At 43.6% G+C, this 16,757-nt stretch overlaps 1 protein-coding gene across 22 annotated transcripts in view; it reads right to left on the bottom strand.

The window, feature by feature from the left end:
* Positions 1–8,419, bottom strand: part of Phc3 (polyhomeotic homolog 3) — a 74,925-nt gene extending 66,506 nt beyond the window's left edge. For 21 of the 22 annotated variants that reach the window (XR_015662937.1, XR_015662938.1, XR_015662952.1 and 18 more), the window contains 3 exon segments: positions 8,388–8,419; positions 4,621–4,783; positions 102–257 (listed from right to left, as the gene is read on the bottom strand). Coding sequence is in view for 8 of the 22 variants with exons in the window: in XM_087621908.1 (XP_087478034.1) it covers positions 102–257; positions 4,621–4,783; positions 8,388–8,401 (333 nt within the window). In the remaining 14 variants the exon portion in view is untranslated. 22 annotated transcript variants of the gene reach the window in all.
* Positions 8,420–16,757: the final 8,338 nt, after the last annotated feature.

The following is a 16,757-nucleotide window of genomic DNA, read 5'->3' as shown; positions in this document are numbered from 1 at the left end:
ACACACTTGTATGTGTCAGCCTATGAGCCATCTCCTCAGGGGGAACACCTGCCTCCTGACTTCCAGCAACCCCATCTACCACACGGTCCTCGCGGTCTCACCTGCACGGCCGCCAGGCTCTGGAGCTGGGAGCTGCTCAGATGCTGCTGCTGAAGGGCGGCCGTGTGCAGCATGAGGTGCTGCTGCTGCGCTGCGTACATCTGCTGCAGGTACTGAGCTGCCGAGCTGGGGGGCCGATGCAGGGCCTGCTGAATTACCTGTGGGAGGCAAGAGGGCCTCTGTCAAACCGTCTCAGATCGCCTTTCCTCCCTGTGGTTTTCTGTTCCTTTATGCACGCCAAGCACAGCTCTGCCATTTTAACTCCACATCAACCATGAACTTCAGTATCAGAAGGAGCGGTTTACATTTTTGCTGCTTTACCAGTCAATGTCATTAAGCTCACTGACACATGTACTAGTGCTGTACACCTCTAGGATTTGCCCATTATACACTAATAATACATTATATATAAAATATGCAACATTAATACAAATTAAATTACCTACCTCATTCACTTAAAGGACAAATAAATGAAGAAATCTTAACTCTCATTAGTAGTCAAAAAAACTTAACAAATTAAAGGGATACAGCAACTCTCAACTTTTAGATGGACAAAGATTCAAAAAAAAAAAAAATACTCCTACTGACTAGGAAAATAAAACTCCCTACACTAGTAGTTAAGTTTATAGCCTTTCTGTACACAGATGTCACGGGATATGTACAAAAAATAGTTTTACCATGCACCCATTATAAACAGTAATACAGACAAATGCAATGACCACCAGCACACGCCTAGCAGGTACATAAAAATGGCTAGGATAAAGACATGGGTTTTAACTTTAAACTGAACTTGAGTTTTAAGTGTAATGTAGATTGCTACAGGTATACCTAGTATTATACGGTGCAGTGATCAAGCTACCCAGGAAGTACCAAATCCATCACCAGTGAAGAAAAACATTTTGAATAAGATACAATTTAGGAGATAATAAGGTGAGGATATTGAAGATGACTGTTACTGTCTGTTTGTCCTTTCTACATATGTCTGAAAGTTCTACAATGAGTACATTAAACATTATATAAAATTAAAGAGGCATTGCTTTTTAAAAATGACTCAAATAATTTTTAAATTTCTAAAAACTATCTGATTCTTTGTTTCCACATAGGAATACTCTTAATTGTTTTTTAAATGTATTTATTTACTTATTTGTATTGGTATACCATGGCATGTGTGTGTGTGAGATCAGAAGACAACTTTTGGTTGGTTCTCTCCTCCCACCATGTGGACTCCGGAACACAAACTCAGATCTCAGATCTCCAGGCTGGGAGACAAAGGTCTTTTCCTGCTGAGCCACCTTGCCAGCTCCTGGGACTTTGGTGGAACATCTAAAGACTCCAGAGCTGGAGAGCTTAAGGACCTGAGCGTGTCTCCAGAACCTGTGTGGCAGCAGTCCAGGGCGTCGGATGCCATCTTCTGGCCTCTGCAGGCCAGCAGCACTCACGTGGTACACATACATAGAGGCAGGCAAAACATACACATGTATGTGTATGTGTATGTGTATGTGTATGTGTATGTGTATGTATATATGTATATGTATATGTATGTGTATGTGTATATATATATATATATGTATATGTACATGTATATGTATATGTGGAGAGCTGGCCCAGCTGTTATGAACACTTGCTCTTCCAGAGGACCAGAATTCAGTTGGCAGAACCCACATAGGAGCTCACAACCATCCATAGCTCCAGTTCTAGAGGGCTAGGCGCCCTCTGCTGGCCTTCATGGATACTGCATGCACTTGGCTCACATACACATGCAGGCAAAATACTCTTACACAAACCTAAAATTTTCTTTAAAGATTTATCTATTTATTATATATAAGTACACTGTAGCTGTCTTCAGACACACCAGGAGAGGGCATCAGATCTCATTCCAGATGGTTGTGAGCCACCATGTGGTTGCTGGGAATTGAACTCAGGACCTCTGGAAGAGCAGTCAGTGCTCTTAACCACTGAGCCATCTCTCCAGCTCAAAAAAAAAAAAAAAACTTTTTAATAAAATAGAGTAATTTTTGAATAAACTCACAAATTGCTAATTATAGTGAGTGATCATTAATAGATGTAGAATCTAAGCCTAATGAGAGATCAAGATTTCTAAAAAGACAATAGAAAAATCCTCTGTCCATCCAAGTCAGAGTGCGTCAGCAGCCACTGTGAGTCCATAGCAGCACAGAACGATAATCTCAGCCTCACATCAGAGTGTTAGACATTCTAACGGGTAGGAGTGTAATACCCATGATAAGTCAGGGTACCCGACAGAAAGCCATGGATCCCTTCACTCAGAGTTTGACGAGCTACGGTTCCCTCGCAAGTGTTCCTGTCTCTCTCCAGCTACAGAGTGCTCCTGCTGCAAACTCTTCTCACAGACTCCCAGGCGATTCCTCACAGAAAGACTATGGATGAAACACCGAGTGACTCAGAACTACACTATTCCTCTTTGGTCAGATAAATCCATATATGATCTTCTAATTCCATAACAAAGTTCTAAAACCCCCATGACAAGCAAATAACTGGCTCCCGGCTTTTCTGTCAGTGTAGTAACTTCCCCGTGTCAGCATGATCTCCTATTCTCTACCAGACACCTGGCACTGGAGTAACTAGCTAAAGGCACAATATAGCACCCTCATTTTGTTTCTCTATTGAAACCAGGGTAAAGAAAATCCACATGACGAAAAATGAAAGCTTGAAAGTTAAAGAACTACTTAAGTGGTTCAGTGAACACAGCTTTGAAAACACTTTAAATGAGAAAATTCAATGACTTGTAATAACTGGAGTCTGAACTTCTTATGAGACATATCGGTACCTGCCACGTCTCTGGTAGCATTACAGTTTTTAGTTTATCCAGCTTAAGTGAAAGTGGAAATAAACGGCATAGTCAGATATCACACAATCTGTATGTTCTTCAAGGTAATTTTCCTCCTGTGCATTTAAGTCTGTATCTCTGCTGAGCTGACAAGGTTCTCCACAGTGACTTCAGAACGAAACTCCAAACCACAGAAGAGTTACGGGGATGAGTGTAACACAAAGGGTGAAGAATGCAATAATCAAATAATATTTGGATCCCAGCCCTTAAAAAAATATGGGGTTGGGGAGGCTGGAGAGATGGCTCAGTGGTTAAGAGCACTGGCTTCTCTTCCAAAGTACCCAGGTTCAGTTCCCAGCACCCACACAGCAGCTCACAACTGGCTATAATTCTAATTTCAGGGGATCTGACAACAGACACATACATGTTAGCAGAAAAATCAATGTATGTAAAATAAAAATAAATAAATCATTAAAAGGAACTTTAAAAATGCAATTACAAGCCTGGAGTACACTGTCAGATTCAGCACTTGAAATTAAAGGCAGAGGTGGGCGGATCTTGGAGTTCAAGGTCAGCCTGGTCTACAAAGCAAGACCTAGGACAACCAGGGGTACACAGGAAAATCCTGTTTCAAAAAAACAAAAAATGCAATTATAAGCATTGAGAATCCTAGAAACATGAAGGCAAGTAAGCAGCAGAGAGCAGCAAGAACTCGGAGTAGAACCTGGCCGAAGCTGAGGTAGAAAACCCACCAGCAATGTGAGGCTGGATAGATTATTTAGCTCATTTAACACTAGTTTTCCTGTTTGTAAAACCCCTCCTGTATAGAGATCTGGGAGGATTAAACAAAATACTCTCCATAAAGGAAGCATTCATTAAATGTGCCTGGCACACAACTGTCCAATGGATCTACTGTCGTTTATAGAGACCTGCAGTGTCTCCCACACAATTCTACACGCTCTTTTAATTCTCATAGTCACTGATCAGTACACAGTGTTATCCACATTTTACTGTTTCCTGGGACTCAAGGAGATGATTATGTCTTTCGCCCAAGGGCACACAGATACAAAGAATAATGACAACAGAATCCAAACATAGAACCCATCAGATGGCAATGTCTTTCTGGAACAAGACCATATTGTCTCTATTGGTATAAAGTTCAACTAAATCAATTCTACTTTCTCAACTAAGTGACTTTACTAAAAAATCTCTCCAACTGTTCTCTTCCATCTCTACCCCAGAGGCTGTAGAGCCTTCTTGCTTACTGTTCCTATACCACCTGATGTGAAAAGCTTTCTGTGAAAGTGTATGCTGCACTCAAATATAAAATAAGTCGGAAAAGCAGCTATTCTAAACACACCACCAGTGATATCTTCACTCTTATAGCTGCATTTAGAGGCATTCGACTATAATTTTCCTGACACATGATCTTATAAGCTCCCTGTTAACAAATGTACGCTCTCTGAATAGCACAATTATTAAATAACTTTATTGGTTTTTCAAAAATGAATCCTTTCTTTCTTTTACTTGATGTTTCGCAGTGCTAGAGATCAAACACAGATTAACAAACGCTCAACCACGGAGCTGCATTCCCAGCCTGAACTTTTACAATCCTTTTTCTATCCGAGGATACTAATCAACACATAGCAGCTGACTTGGGCACAAAGCAGGAGGCCGTCTTTGGCCTTAACTCCCCATGTGCGTGGCTGAAATACCTGGACAGCATGTCGGTCTGACCCACTGTAGACAGAGATCTGTGGCTGCTGCATTCGGGAGGAGGATGTGGTGATGGTGGTGGTGGTGGTGCTGCTGGCTGTTGTTGACACAGACGTTCCAGAGCTGGGCTCACTCTCCATAGCTGTACTGTGGTCTTTAAATCTGGTAGATGACACAAGCGATCAGTACTGGGAAAAACCACTGCCTTTATGCTTCAGTGAATACTCGCTACAAAGAACCCATCAGTGGAGAGCTAAATAAAGCTAGCACTCAGCCAGCAAACAGAAGAGAAACATGATTCCCTCAAGTACAAGAATAGTTGATAGCTACTATCTGTTAAACTGAATTCAAATGACTCAGAACCATAACTGAGATGAAGCCTAGATTGAGGTTTATGTTTGCATTATTGAAAAGGGACAGATTTGAGCAATGCAGAAGTGGACCTCGGTCCTATTCCTACCAAGAAGCTATCTGCAACTGATGCCCACTGGCAATGGGAAAGATCAACTCTTTCCAATGGAGTCTCACTGGCTATATCAACCCACACTTCAGGGGAACTCCCATGCTTAGAAATAGCCAACACAAAATGAACTCGATAGTATTTCTGGGGATTTTCTGCTTCATTTTACTTGGTTTTTTTGACAATTTTTGTCTAAAATTAGTCTTTTGCTTATTTATTTAAATTTTTTGTTTTTAATGGGGTTTTCATGGGGAGGTGTTTCTGGGATTCTCTCTCTTTTTTTCCTCTCCAAGACAGGGTTTCTCTGTGTACCCCTATTCTGGAACTTGCTCTGCAGAGCAGGCTGGCCTCAAACTCAGAGATCTGCCTGCCTCTGCCTCCTGAGATTAAAGGTGTGGGCCACCACCACTCAGGTCCTTCTGGAGGTTTGTTTTTTGTTTTTATGTTTGTTTAAAAAAGAGAGAAAGGAAAAGTTGGGTAAATAGGGAGGTGGGGAGAAGCTGGGAGAAATTGTGGGACAAAAAAATAACCAAAATACGTTGTATGAAAAAATTTTAATAAAAAAGACAAATTTGAAACCAAAAGATAAAGTAGTGAGAGAATATTAAGGGGGCAGGGCTTAAGCATTATCAGAGTTCTTTGCTTATTTCTGTGTTCTTGAGTATATGGGGGAAGAGTGTATGTGTGTATGTACCTGTGCGCCTTGCATTATGGGGAGTTCAGTTCTGAATTACTGTGTGGGTGCAGGGAATTGAATCCAGGTCCTCTGCAAGAACAAATGCACCTAACGGCTGAGCCATCTCTCCACCCCTCACAGTCATTCTTAGAAGATTCCTAAGGACTAGCTTCCTAGTTTAACTGTCGTCATCATACAGTGAATTAAAACAAAAGTCTCAGTAAATCTGGTTATGGTGGCACATACACATGTAATTCCAGCACCTGAGGAAGGTCATCCTTGGCTACATATTAAGTGAGAGGCCAGCCTGGGCTATACAACACCCTGCCTCTAAAAATTAATTAATTAATAATTAATAAAAAAAAATAAGATCCTAACAACACCCTAGTAGGGCTGAAGAGCTGGTTCAGATGGTTAAGCGCACTTGGCTGTTCTTGCAAAGGACCTGGGTTTGATGCCCAGCACACACACACAAACCTCCAAACCCAGTCCCAGGGCATCAGATGCCCTTTTCAGCTTTCCAGGGACTGAGCACATACCATGGCATAATGCACGTATACCAGCTATCTATACATAAGAAATTTGGGGGCTAGAGAGATGGCTCAGTGGTTAAGAGCACTGATTGCTCTTCCAGAGGTCCTGAATTCAAATCCCAGAAACCACATAGTACCTCACAACCACCTGTGATTAGAGCTGATGCTCTCTTCTGGTGCGTCGGAAGACAGCGACCATGTACTTATAGATAATAAATAAATAAGTTTTTTTTAAAAAGACATTTTGGGGCTGGGGATTTAGCTCAGTGGTAGAGCGCTTGCCTAGCAAGCACAAGGCCCTGGGTTTGGTCCCCAGCTCTGAAAAAAAGAAAAAAAAAAGACATTTTAAGTTAATTCTTTCAATTCTCAGTAGCTGCACCATTTTCCTTACTAACCCTAGTAACAGAAGTTTAGTTCACTAACAGATTAGTCCACTTAAGGAAATAAAGTGGCAAACAAAAGCAACTTCTCACAGCTTCACAAAAATCTTTCTCTTTCCACAGAAAACTGCTCTAAAATTTGGGGGTGTAGAATATAATTTATTCAGTTTCCTATGTACAATCGATAAAGTACATTTTTTTTTTTGCCAAACTCTCATCCTTTCCCTCCAATATTATGATTTTATGCCATTTATGTTGTGGTTTCACCCACTAAGAAATCTATACTTCAATGAAGTCAAGCCTCTGAGGTCAATTCTAAGGGCTTCCATGCTGTTGCAAACTAAAACCCCAGTAGCTGCCACCCCAGGATCAGAAACCCACATAAGATTTTACTAGTTCCCTCCTTCCTTGACTGTCTTTTTCTCCTGCAAAATAAAAGTTGAACCAACTGTCATTCCCACCTTTGACAAGGCTAAAATGAGAACATTTACTTTTCTTTCTAAAACAAACAAACAAACAAACAAACAGGGTAACACTATGTAGCTCAGGTTGGCTTCAAGCAGACTCAGAAGTCTCCAGCCCACCACACCTGAATTAACATCTCCAATTTAAAAGGTTAAACAGTGAAAGGAAAAACAGGACTACAAACTTCTTTCATTAGAAGCTGAATCATATATTTTTATACTTTTCTGCTATTCTTTCCATTTCCTTCCAATCAGCAAACCACAGTGTCATATGGTACCTGCTCAATGTTACACACGATTAGCAGCAAGGTAAAAAATCATGATGAGCTATTCTGTCATAACACTTTCGCACTGTGTGCTGATGACATCCAAGACACCACCGGAAACCCTGATCTTTCAAAGTCTTATTCTGCTCAGCTGTGCTCTCAAAGCCCAAAGGCGGCGACGACAAGTAGTTCTGACTAACCAAAAATGGTCAGAGAACCTAGACATTAATTCTAAACATTGGTGAGTGCAACTGGCCAAATCACCGCTTTACCTTTCGAGGCCTGGTTACAAAAGAACACTTTCGGGGAGTGCACGGCCTTGGCAGGGAAATACTCGCCGCGTTCAGCTCTGACACGCCAGAGGCCTACTCGGGGACCTGAAGTTTCAAGTCGCTAACTGAGCATAGCATCACAGCGCTACACAAGAATGCGGCCCTCCAGGGAGGGACGCTCGCCGCCGCAGCCCGAGCCCGGAGGGAGACTGCAAGGAAAGGCCGGAGCGGGGGCGGGGAAAGGGCTGCTCGGCCTTGCGGGCCGCAGCCGCTGTCTGGACGCCTCCCTGCTCTTCCCCCAGCCCCCGCCACACGGACGGACGGACAGACAGACCCGCAGGAGCCAGCGTGGAGGCCTGGCGGCGCCTGCCCTGCCTAGCACACCTCGACCCGGCCCGCGACTGGAATGACAGCCCCGAACGAGCGCCGCAGGGCTCGCGTCCGGTAAGAGCCCGGTGGCTCGGGTCCCCTGGGTAGCAGTTCGCTTAGGACCACGCAGCCCCGGGACCGGACCGCGTAGCACGCACTCCCGAGGGGAGGCTGAGTGGACCTGCCATCCTCCTCCCCTAGCCAGGCTTCTCCACCACGCCGTGGCTCCCGCCTCTCCTCGGCCCTGCACTGCCAGCCTCGGAGCCCTAACAGCTCCCTCAGGGGGACGTGTCGCAGCCCTCACTCGCCCCCCGGTTACGACATCAGTCACCAGCAAGTCACTCACTCCGCTTCCGCCATCTTCTCTCCTCCATCACTAACACGGGGTGCGCATGCGCCTCCTCTTTCCCCTGCAAGAGCAGTGGGGCGGGATCTGGGGGGGGGGGTTAAGGTCACGTGAGGCCAGCGCCCGCCAGGCTCCCTCCCACCTCAGCTCTCTATGAGGTGGCCAGTGATTCCCTAAGTGATCCTTCCCAAGCACCCTCAATTTTTATGGCTCAGAATCTTTGTCTTAGCCCAGGGTCTGCAACAAAAATAGAAAAAGTACTGCTTAACGCTGGAAATGTAGCAGTTGCTAGAATACTTTCAGAAGCGTGCATCAAGTCTTGGGTTCAATACCTAGTACCACACAAACCAGGTGTGGCTGGGCCTTTGGAAAGTGTAGTCAGGAGAATACAAATCCAAAGTCATCCTAGGCTATATAATGTAAAACCGAAACCGGAGCCACATTGTTATTAAGTCCCCATACCTTACAAGGGTGAGTTTCCATTTCCTAAGCCTAAGGTATCCTGAAGACCATGTTTTTCAACCTCTGCTGAATTTGTAACCCCATGATGTATACTCACTCCTTTGACTTGCTAAGCCCCTGAACACCTGCGATGACTCCCACATTGTATATATCCTTACCCTTGTATACCTCACAGCCAGCTGAATCCCCCCACTCTTCTGTCCTGGCACTATAATCACATATATGTACCTCACAGTCAGCTTTGAGCCCTGAGTGCCCACTCCCATTCTTCTGTCCTGGTGTTGCCAATTATCTCAGCAACTGTTTTCTATCAACTCTAACCCTTCCCCTTAAAAAAGAGACCTCAAAAGCCAGTGAGAGACCGCTCTCTGAAATCCCAACTTAGAGTGAGGCAGCCTTTTAGCCATTCTAAATAAAACTTGCTTAAACGTGGAAATGGTTTTTCCTTTCCCCCTCAGGTCCAACAATAGAAAGTTTAAGGCTAGCCTGGGATATGTAAGACTGTTTCAGAAAAAAAAAAAGAAAGAAAGAAAGAAAAGAGAAAGCAAAAATTGACTACAACTGTAAAACTTTAAAGACATGTATCCAAAATCGTCTCGATCTGAAGAGAGGATTTTGTAGACATTCATACACAGTATGGCTTTGCTTCATGGATCCAAGAAGCAAGTAAATCCGTGCTGCCCTTGACAGAAAGAGAAGTAAGCAATGCCATAAGCAATGCCTCCTCTTCCCTGAGATGAAGTGCACTGATCTCAGTGTCTTCAGGTTCTGTTGTTGTGATGAACACCATCCCCAGAGCAGGTCATGGGGGAAAGCGTTTATTTGGCTTACACTTCTACACAGTGCGTTATCACAGGAAGTTAGAACAGGGACTCAAGCAGGACAGGAACCTGGAGACAGAAGCTGGTACAGAGGCCATGGAGGGTGCTGCTTTCTGGCTTGCTCAGCCGGCTTTCTCCTAGAACCCAGGACCACCAGCCCAGGGATGGCCCCAACCACAATGGGCTGGGCCTGCCCACATTGATCGCTCATTAAGAAAATGCCTACAAACTGATACACATGGACATATTTTCTCAGTTGGGGCTCCACTCCCTCCTACCCAATGACCTTAGCCTTGTGTCAAGTTGACATAAAACTAAATAGTACAACTGACCCCTTGGCAATTTGACATAGAAACACTTCACTGTTAAGCCACAACTTTTTTCTTCCTTTTCCATCCCCGAGATCACACATAAAGACATCACAATATAAAACATTTTATGAACTTAAAAAGTCCCGTAGTCTTTAAAATTCAAACACTTACAAATCCAGGCTCTTTAAAATATCCAGTCTCAAAAATATATATATATATATATATATATATATATATATATATATATATATATATCCAGTCTCTTAAAATCAAATGTCTCTCAACTGTGGGCTCCTATAAAGTCAGAAATAAGTTTAAAACCTCCTTACTTCAAGAGGAAGAACCAGAGCACAGTCATAATCAAATCAAACCAAAACCAAACTCCAACTGTATAAATAATACCGTGTCCGATGTCTCAGATGCACCCACAATCTTCCGAGCTCCTCCTAATGGCCTGGCTCGGGACTCTGGCTCCACCTTCAGCAGCAACACAACCGGTCTTCAAGTATCCAGCTGACTCCATGGCTACTGCTGTTCTTGCCGATCATCTCATGGTACTGCCATCTCCAAAATGCTGGCATCTTCTGCTGCAGCTGGGCTGTGCTTTCACCAATAGCCTTTCTGAAATTCTCTTCTTGGTGACAAGCCTCAACTTCTCGGCTTGACCCCTTCAGACCTGAGCCTTCACCTTCTGTAGCTGCTGAGGCTACACCTTCACCAATGGCCTCTCCTGGCCTCTCCCAGTGCCGTGACCCCTTCATGCCTCAAAACCCATACCACCTGGGTGAACCATATACTACCACGTTCAGCGATCCACATGAGGTACAACCTTCGTGACCTCAGGAACACAGCTTCTATGTGAAAGAGAAAGGGGATTTCTTAGTGTGGCTTACAAGCTGTGGCCCAACAATGTTATCTACTAACAGAGGTTCCAAGAGTCCAGTAGTTGATCAGTCCACAAGGCTGATCACCAGTATACACCGGAATCCCAAAGAAGTAGGCACTAATCCCAGAGAAGGAATGGACTGGCCAGTCAGAGGACAACTCGGACAAATAGCTTTCTCTTTCCAAGTCCTTTATATGAACCTCCAGCAGGGGGTGTGGCCCAGATTAAGAGTGGGTCTTCCCACCTCAAAGTCCCAGATTAAAAGTGGGTCTTCCCACTTCAAATGGCTTAAGTAAGAAGAAAAAAACTCCCTCAGAGGTGTACTCAGTCACTGGGTTTTAGTTAATCCCAGATGTGGTTAAGCTGACAACCAAGAGTAGCCATCACACTCAGTAATCGAGAAATGCAGTGCTACTATAAACACACCCTAAAGCTCGATGTGGTTGAATGAGAACTATGTTTAACCTCAGGAGTTAGCATATCATTTCCCACGTGGGCTTAAAATGTCCCTTTTCATCCTTTTCAAATCTGATAGCAATTTTTAAAAGTCATGTTGTATCTGTCTCAGGTCTACTAAAACTCCTTAAGACCCTTTGGGAAACTTTATGTACTAGTTAAGTAGAATGAATAACTGTATTTTTGAGTGAATGCAGCATAAAAGGTCAGTATGTAAGTTAGACTAAAAGCGTGTAGAATTGCCTTCTCTTACTTGAAAGGAACGTGCTATCACAAACACTTTTACTAAACCAGATACTACAGAATGTTTCCACAGCCTGCCACCTCTCGCCTGCTCTTCGAATGATCAGCCTGTCGGTCACATGCTTCTCAGTCTTATCTCCCCTGTACACGTGTGGGTGGCAGTACACACGTTAACTGTGTCTCCCCGGGCGCTGAATAATAACAGCACAGAGCATTAAAGCAGCAAGGGCACTTAGATGTCATGTGATCCCTAGAGCGAAAGATCTGTGGTAAATGAAGAATTTCTTCGGTTACCTTCCTTGACCCCTTCAGAGGTGCTTTTCTCTTGAGGTAAAATGCTCAAGAGGGGGGCTGGGGATTTAGCTCAGTGGTAGAGCGCTTACCTAGGAAGCGCAAGGCCCTGGGTTCGGTCCCCAGCTCCGAAAAAAAGAACCAAAAAAAAAAAAAAATGCTCAAGAGGCTCTTGAAGATGCTGTGAAGCCATGTTTCTACTCCGTCTTTTTACACGGTGTGCATTTATCATTGTAACATCCCAGAAAAGTTTTGAGCAGCGTGGCTTTAGAATGAAGCCAATTTCGGTTCTCATTCTGTCGTACCGTCACCTGCGAACCCCTGAAATCCATTCCACTCCACCTTCAACTACTACCATCACCTCTGGCTCCGCCACCAAGGGCACAATGGATTTGCCAAAATGCAAGTCAGTTGTCTTTTCTTTTCTTTTTTTTTTTTTAAGGCTTATTTATTTTATGTGTACACTGTAGCTGTCTTCATGCACACCAGAAGAGGGCATCAGATCCTATTACAGATGGTTGTGAGCCACCCTGTGGTTGCTGGGAATTGAACTCAGGACCTCTGGAAGAGCAGTCAGTGCTCTTAACCGCTGAGCCATCTCTCCAGTCCATCAGCTGTCATTGTATACCTCCTCCCCATCACCAGCTGTGATAGCTAATTGTCCACTTGACACAATCTAAATTGTGGTCAGAGAGCTCCAGTAAGAATCGTCTACTTTAGGTTGGCCTGTGGGTATGTCCGTTGGCTGTCTTAATTAAATTAATTGATGTGGAAGGCCCAGTCCACCATGGGCAGCGCCATTTCTAGGCAAGGACTCCAGAGCTACATACAAGTGGAGAAATGAAACTGAGTGCAAGCAAGCAGAAAACTGAGTGCAAGCAAGCAGGTGTGTATTAATGTCTCTTGGCTCTCAACTGTGGACATGATATGACTAGCTGTTTCTTATGTTGCCTTGACTTACCCATATGACAGACGATAACCTTGAATTGTAAGCTAAAATAAAGCCATTTCTCCATTAAGTATTTTAGCACAGCGATGGAAAGGGAACATTCACCAGCCTAGATCAGGCCACTGTTCTCATTCTCCCAGACTGCAGGAGTCCATACCTGGCAGTCACCCTGCTTCAAACCTTGCTCCTCTGTACTCTGTTGCTCACACAGTAGCTCAAAGAAGAAACATAAACCAGTGTGGCACTGCCCTGTTAAGACTCAGCAAGGGTATTTCTAGCCTGCTCCTCAGTCTGAGCCTTGGGTTTCACCATTGCCTTACAACTTGAATGCTTGAAGCCTCTCTTATCTCCATGTCTTCTCTCTCTCTCTCTCTCTCTCTCTCTCTCTCTCTCTCTCTCTCTCTCTGTGTGTGTGTCTGTGTGTGTCTGTGTGTCTGTGTCTGTGTGTCTTTCTCCTCACTCTGTGCCAATCAGGACCTTCACACTTCTGTCATGATACTCCTCCTCACACAGGCCTGAAAGCATATGTCCCAAGTAAGCCTAGTTTAAAATCTGAAATCATGAGACACTTCCTCCTGTATAAGATAATTATCTCAGCTACTTTGTTACTGTAACAGAAAACTGGCTTAACCAGCCTATTCATTCTACAACAGATTCTAGGCCCAAGGTAGTTTTGTTAGAGCCCAGAAGCAAAGCACTCTTTGTAACAGGAATAGAATATGTTCCAGGTAACTCAATATTTGGAAAAGGGGTAGCAGGGCGTGGCATTCCCATAACTCACCAAGAAGTGGAAGGACCAGAAATTCAGGGTCATCTTCAGCCAGCATGTATCAAAAAATAAAAAAATAAAGGGCTGGAGAGATGATGGCTCAGCAGTTAAGAGCACTGACTTCTCTTCCAGAGGTCCTGAGTTCAATTCCGAGCAACCACATGGTGGTTTATAACCCTCTGTAATGGGATCTGATGTCCACTTCTGGTGTGTCTGAAGACAGCTACTGTGTACTCATATATACACAAATAAACAAGTCTTTAAAAAAAATAAAAATTTAAACAAACAAAAATGCCAGCACTGACTTGTACTGAGTAAGGTTATGAAACCACATCCTCTCATGAGGTCATATGGAAACGGTTCGTCCTGGGCTACCTCTTCAGCTTTCATCTGAAGAATCGACTCTCTATTCCTCCCCCAAATGTCAGCTGATTTCTGCATCTTTCAGGAACAAATCCTAGAAGACTTTTTCTGTCACAGTCTTTTTATTCAAAAACATCTTCCAGCGTCTGCTTCTTGCTGCCTTAGACTTCCCTCTCATCAAATTTCTCACCATTCAGACACAAAGAATGCCCTCCGGTTATTCTGCCTTCACAGTTACCATCAGCTTCACCGAAATTAGCAGCTAGAAAATACTGAAGAGGCTCTTTCCCCCGCAGGCAGACAACCATCACGGTGAAGGTCAAGCCGTGCAGTTTCAGCGTTAAGATCTAGCCCGGACACGGACGGTGCTACTCCAGAACTGACTAGACTGTTTTCCGGTTTCTCAGTGCAAAATGCGAGTCTGCATTCCTTTCCCAAAGGAGTCCTCGGCAGAAAAACTGAACTGTCCTCTACAGAGGAAAACCCAAGAAAGGACGGTCGGAAGAAATTCGAAAGGACCGCTGCGCAGTTAAATTCCAGCGAGATGTCACTGGTGCATCTCTTGCTAATATAATCGCCGAGAGGAATCAGAAACTAGAGGTTAGGAAACTTCAGTGAAAGCAGGGTAGAAGGGCTGTCAAGGGAGCAAAACAGGGCTAAGCAGGCATCAAAGAAGACAGCAGTGGCTGCTGTCAGGGGCCCTACAAAGGCAGCACCTAAACAAAATACTGTGAAGCCCGTGACAGTCTCTGTTCCCCGAGTCTGTGGAAAACGCTAATCTGGTAGATCAGAGTTTAAAATAAAGATCTGTCTCTAACTCGAAAAAAAGAAAAGAAAAGACTGAAGAGGAAGAAAGGCAGCATGTGTTGAGCTCCAGTTGAGGACATGTGTCATAGCATCGAATCCACGCAACAGTCTGCGAAGTAGATCTTAGTCTTCATCTTGCAGACGAGGGTAGTCACGATAGTAAGATTAAGTCGCCTGAACAAGGCCACACAGTTACTCAATGTTTTTAAAATTTATTTTATTATTTGTGTGTGCACGCACGCTCATGACGCGCGTGAGTGTGAGCTTACAGGTGCCACAGACTGCATGTGGAGGTCAGGGGTTAACCCTCAGCCATCAGTTCTCTTCTACCTCTCTGGGGTCCAGGGATCAGACTCAGGCCTTGACCCACTGAGCCAGCGCAGGTCTCCACCTATCGGCTTCTTTTGGTATTGCTTTTCAAATTCTGCACACCACCTTCTTCAGCTCTCAGCCTCTTCCGGATGGAATCAGTTGTTTCTGTGGCATTCAATATTTATAGTACTCCCCAAGTGTTTTCTATAACTGAAACATAATTCACATAGCACAAAAATGATTTATTTAAAGCATATGCTCAAGAATGTATATGTGAGTACATACACACTTTTATATGATCATTAACATTTTATAATCTCAAAAACTTTGTTAGCACGCCCCCACTAGTGACCCGATGATGATTATGTATCCTTCCTCTCTCCGCCTTTCCTGCTACTCCAGGTAACAGCTAACGTGCTTTCTGTCCCTATGGAGTGCCTTCTCTGGACATTTAACATAAAAAGAATAATATACCATATATATATATAGCCTAGAGTGTCAGATCTCTTTTATGTAGTGTTTTCAAGATTTGTGTGCTATTAATGTATGTCAGCCATTCATTCCTTTTTGCTACTGAATACTATTATACCGATGCACTAGATTTCTGTTTATCCTACTCATCATTTGAAGAACATTTGGGGGGTTTTGTTATTGTTTTTGTTGTTCGGGAGTTTGGAAGCTTTGTATGTGAGCAATCCGCCTTCCCACGGCCGGAATTACAGAAGGGGCCGTCATGCCTTCCTGGCATTCACAGGGGTGCAGGGAGTCCAAACTCTGGCCCTCTGACCTGCATAGCAAACTCCTTAATCACCGAGATATCTCTCACCCTCAACTTTTTAAAATTGCATTTATTTATCTGTTTATTTGTGTGAACTTTCCACGTGCCTGGAGGTCAGTGGAGAGCTCGCATGACTTGATTCTGTCCTTCCACCTGAGGATCTTGGGGATCCAGTGCAGGTCCTCAGACCTGACGGTAAGTATCTTAGCCAGACAAGCCACCGCTCCCACCCTCTTCTTTTATTACAGCTCAAACCAATGGGTGTGACGAGGTATTTCATCCGGATTTTACTGCCATTTCACTAATGACTAACGAATTTTCCTTCGTGTACTTTTTTTTTTTTTTTGAGAACTGTCTGTTCAAATCCTTTGTCCCTAAGTTTTTTTTAATTGGTTGGCTTTGTTGCTGTTCATTTATCTGTTCATCCCTTCATTTGTTTTTGGCTTTTTGAGGCAGTGTTTCTCTGTGTAGTCCTGGCTGTCCTAGAACTCACTCGGTAGACCAGGCTGATCTCAAACTCAGAGATCTGCCTGCCTCTGCTGGGATTAAAGACACTCACCACCAAGCCCAGGCCTTCTTGTTTCTTTTATTTCTTATTTTTTTGGAATCATAGCTAAGAAACCATTCTCTATTTCAAGACCTCTATTTAAAGACTAACCACATTCTATGCTAAGTATTTTATAATTTAAACTCTTATATCTAGGTCTTTGACCTGTTTTAAGTTAATTTTTATAAACAGCTTATAAAGAGGTCTAACTTCACTTCTTTGTGGGTGCATGGGTAGCTAATTGTCTCAGAACCATTTGTCTAAAAGCAACAGTGAAATGATTCTTTCCCCACATTGAATTACCTTGAACTTTATCACAAGCTTTTAAGCAAATATTGACAGAGCTCTGCTGCTACTTAAGCTCAAGGTTTCTGT

The sequence above is a fragment of the Rattus norvegicus genome, chromosome 2 (assembly GCF_021556685.1).
Source record: "Rattus norvegicus strain SHRSP/BbbUtx chromosome 2, alternate assembly SHRSP_T2T, whole genome shotgun sequence".
Lineage (NCBI taxonomy): Eukaryota > Metazoa > Chordata > Mammalia > Rodentia > Muridae > Rattus > Rattus norvegicus.
The sequence above is the reverse complement of the archived record's forward strand: the minus strand, read 5'-3'. Positions and strand labels throughout refer to the sequence as shown.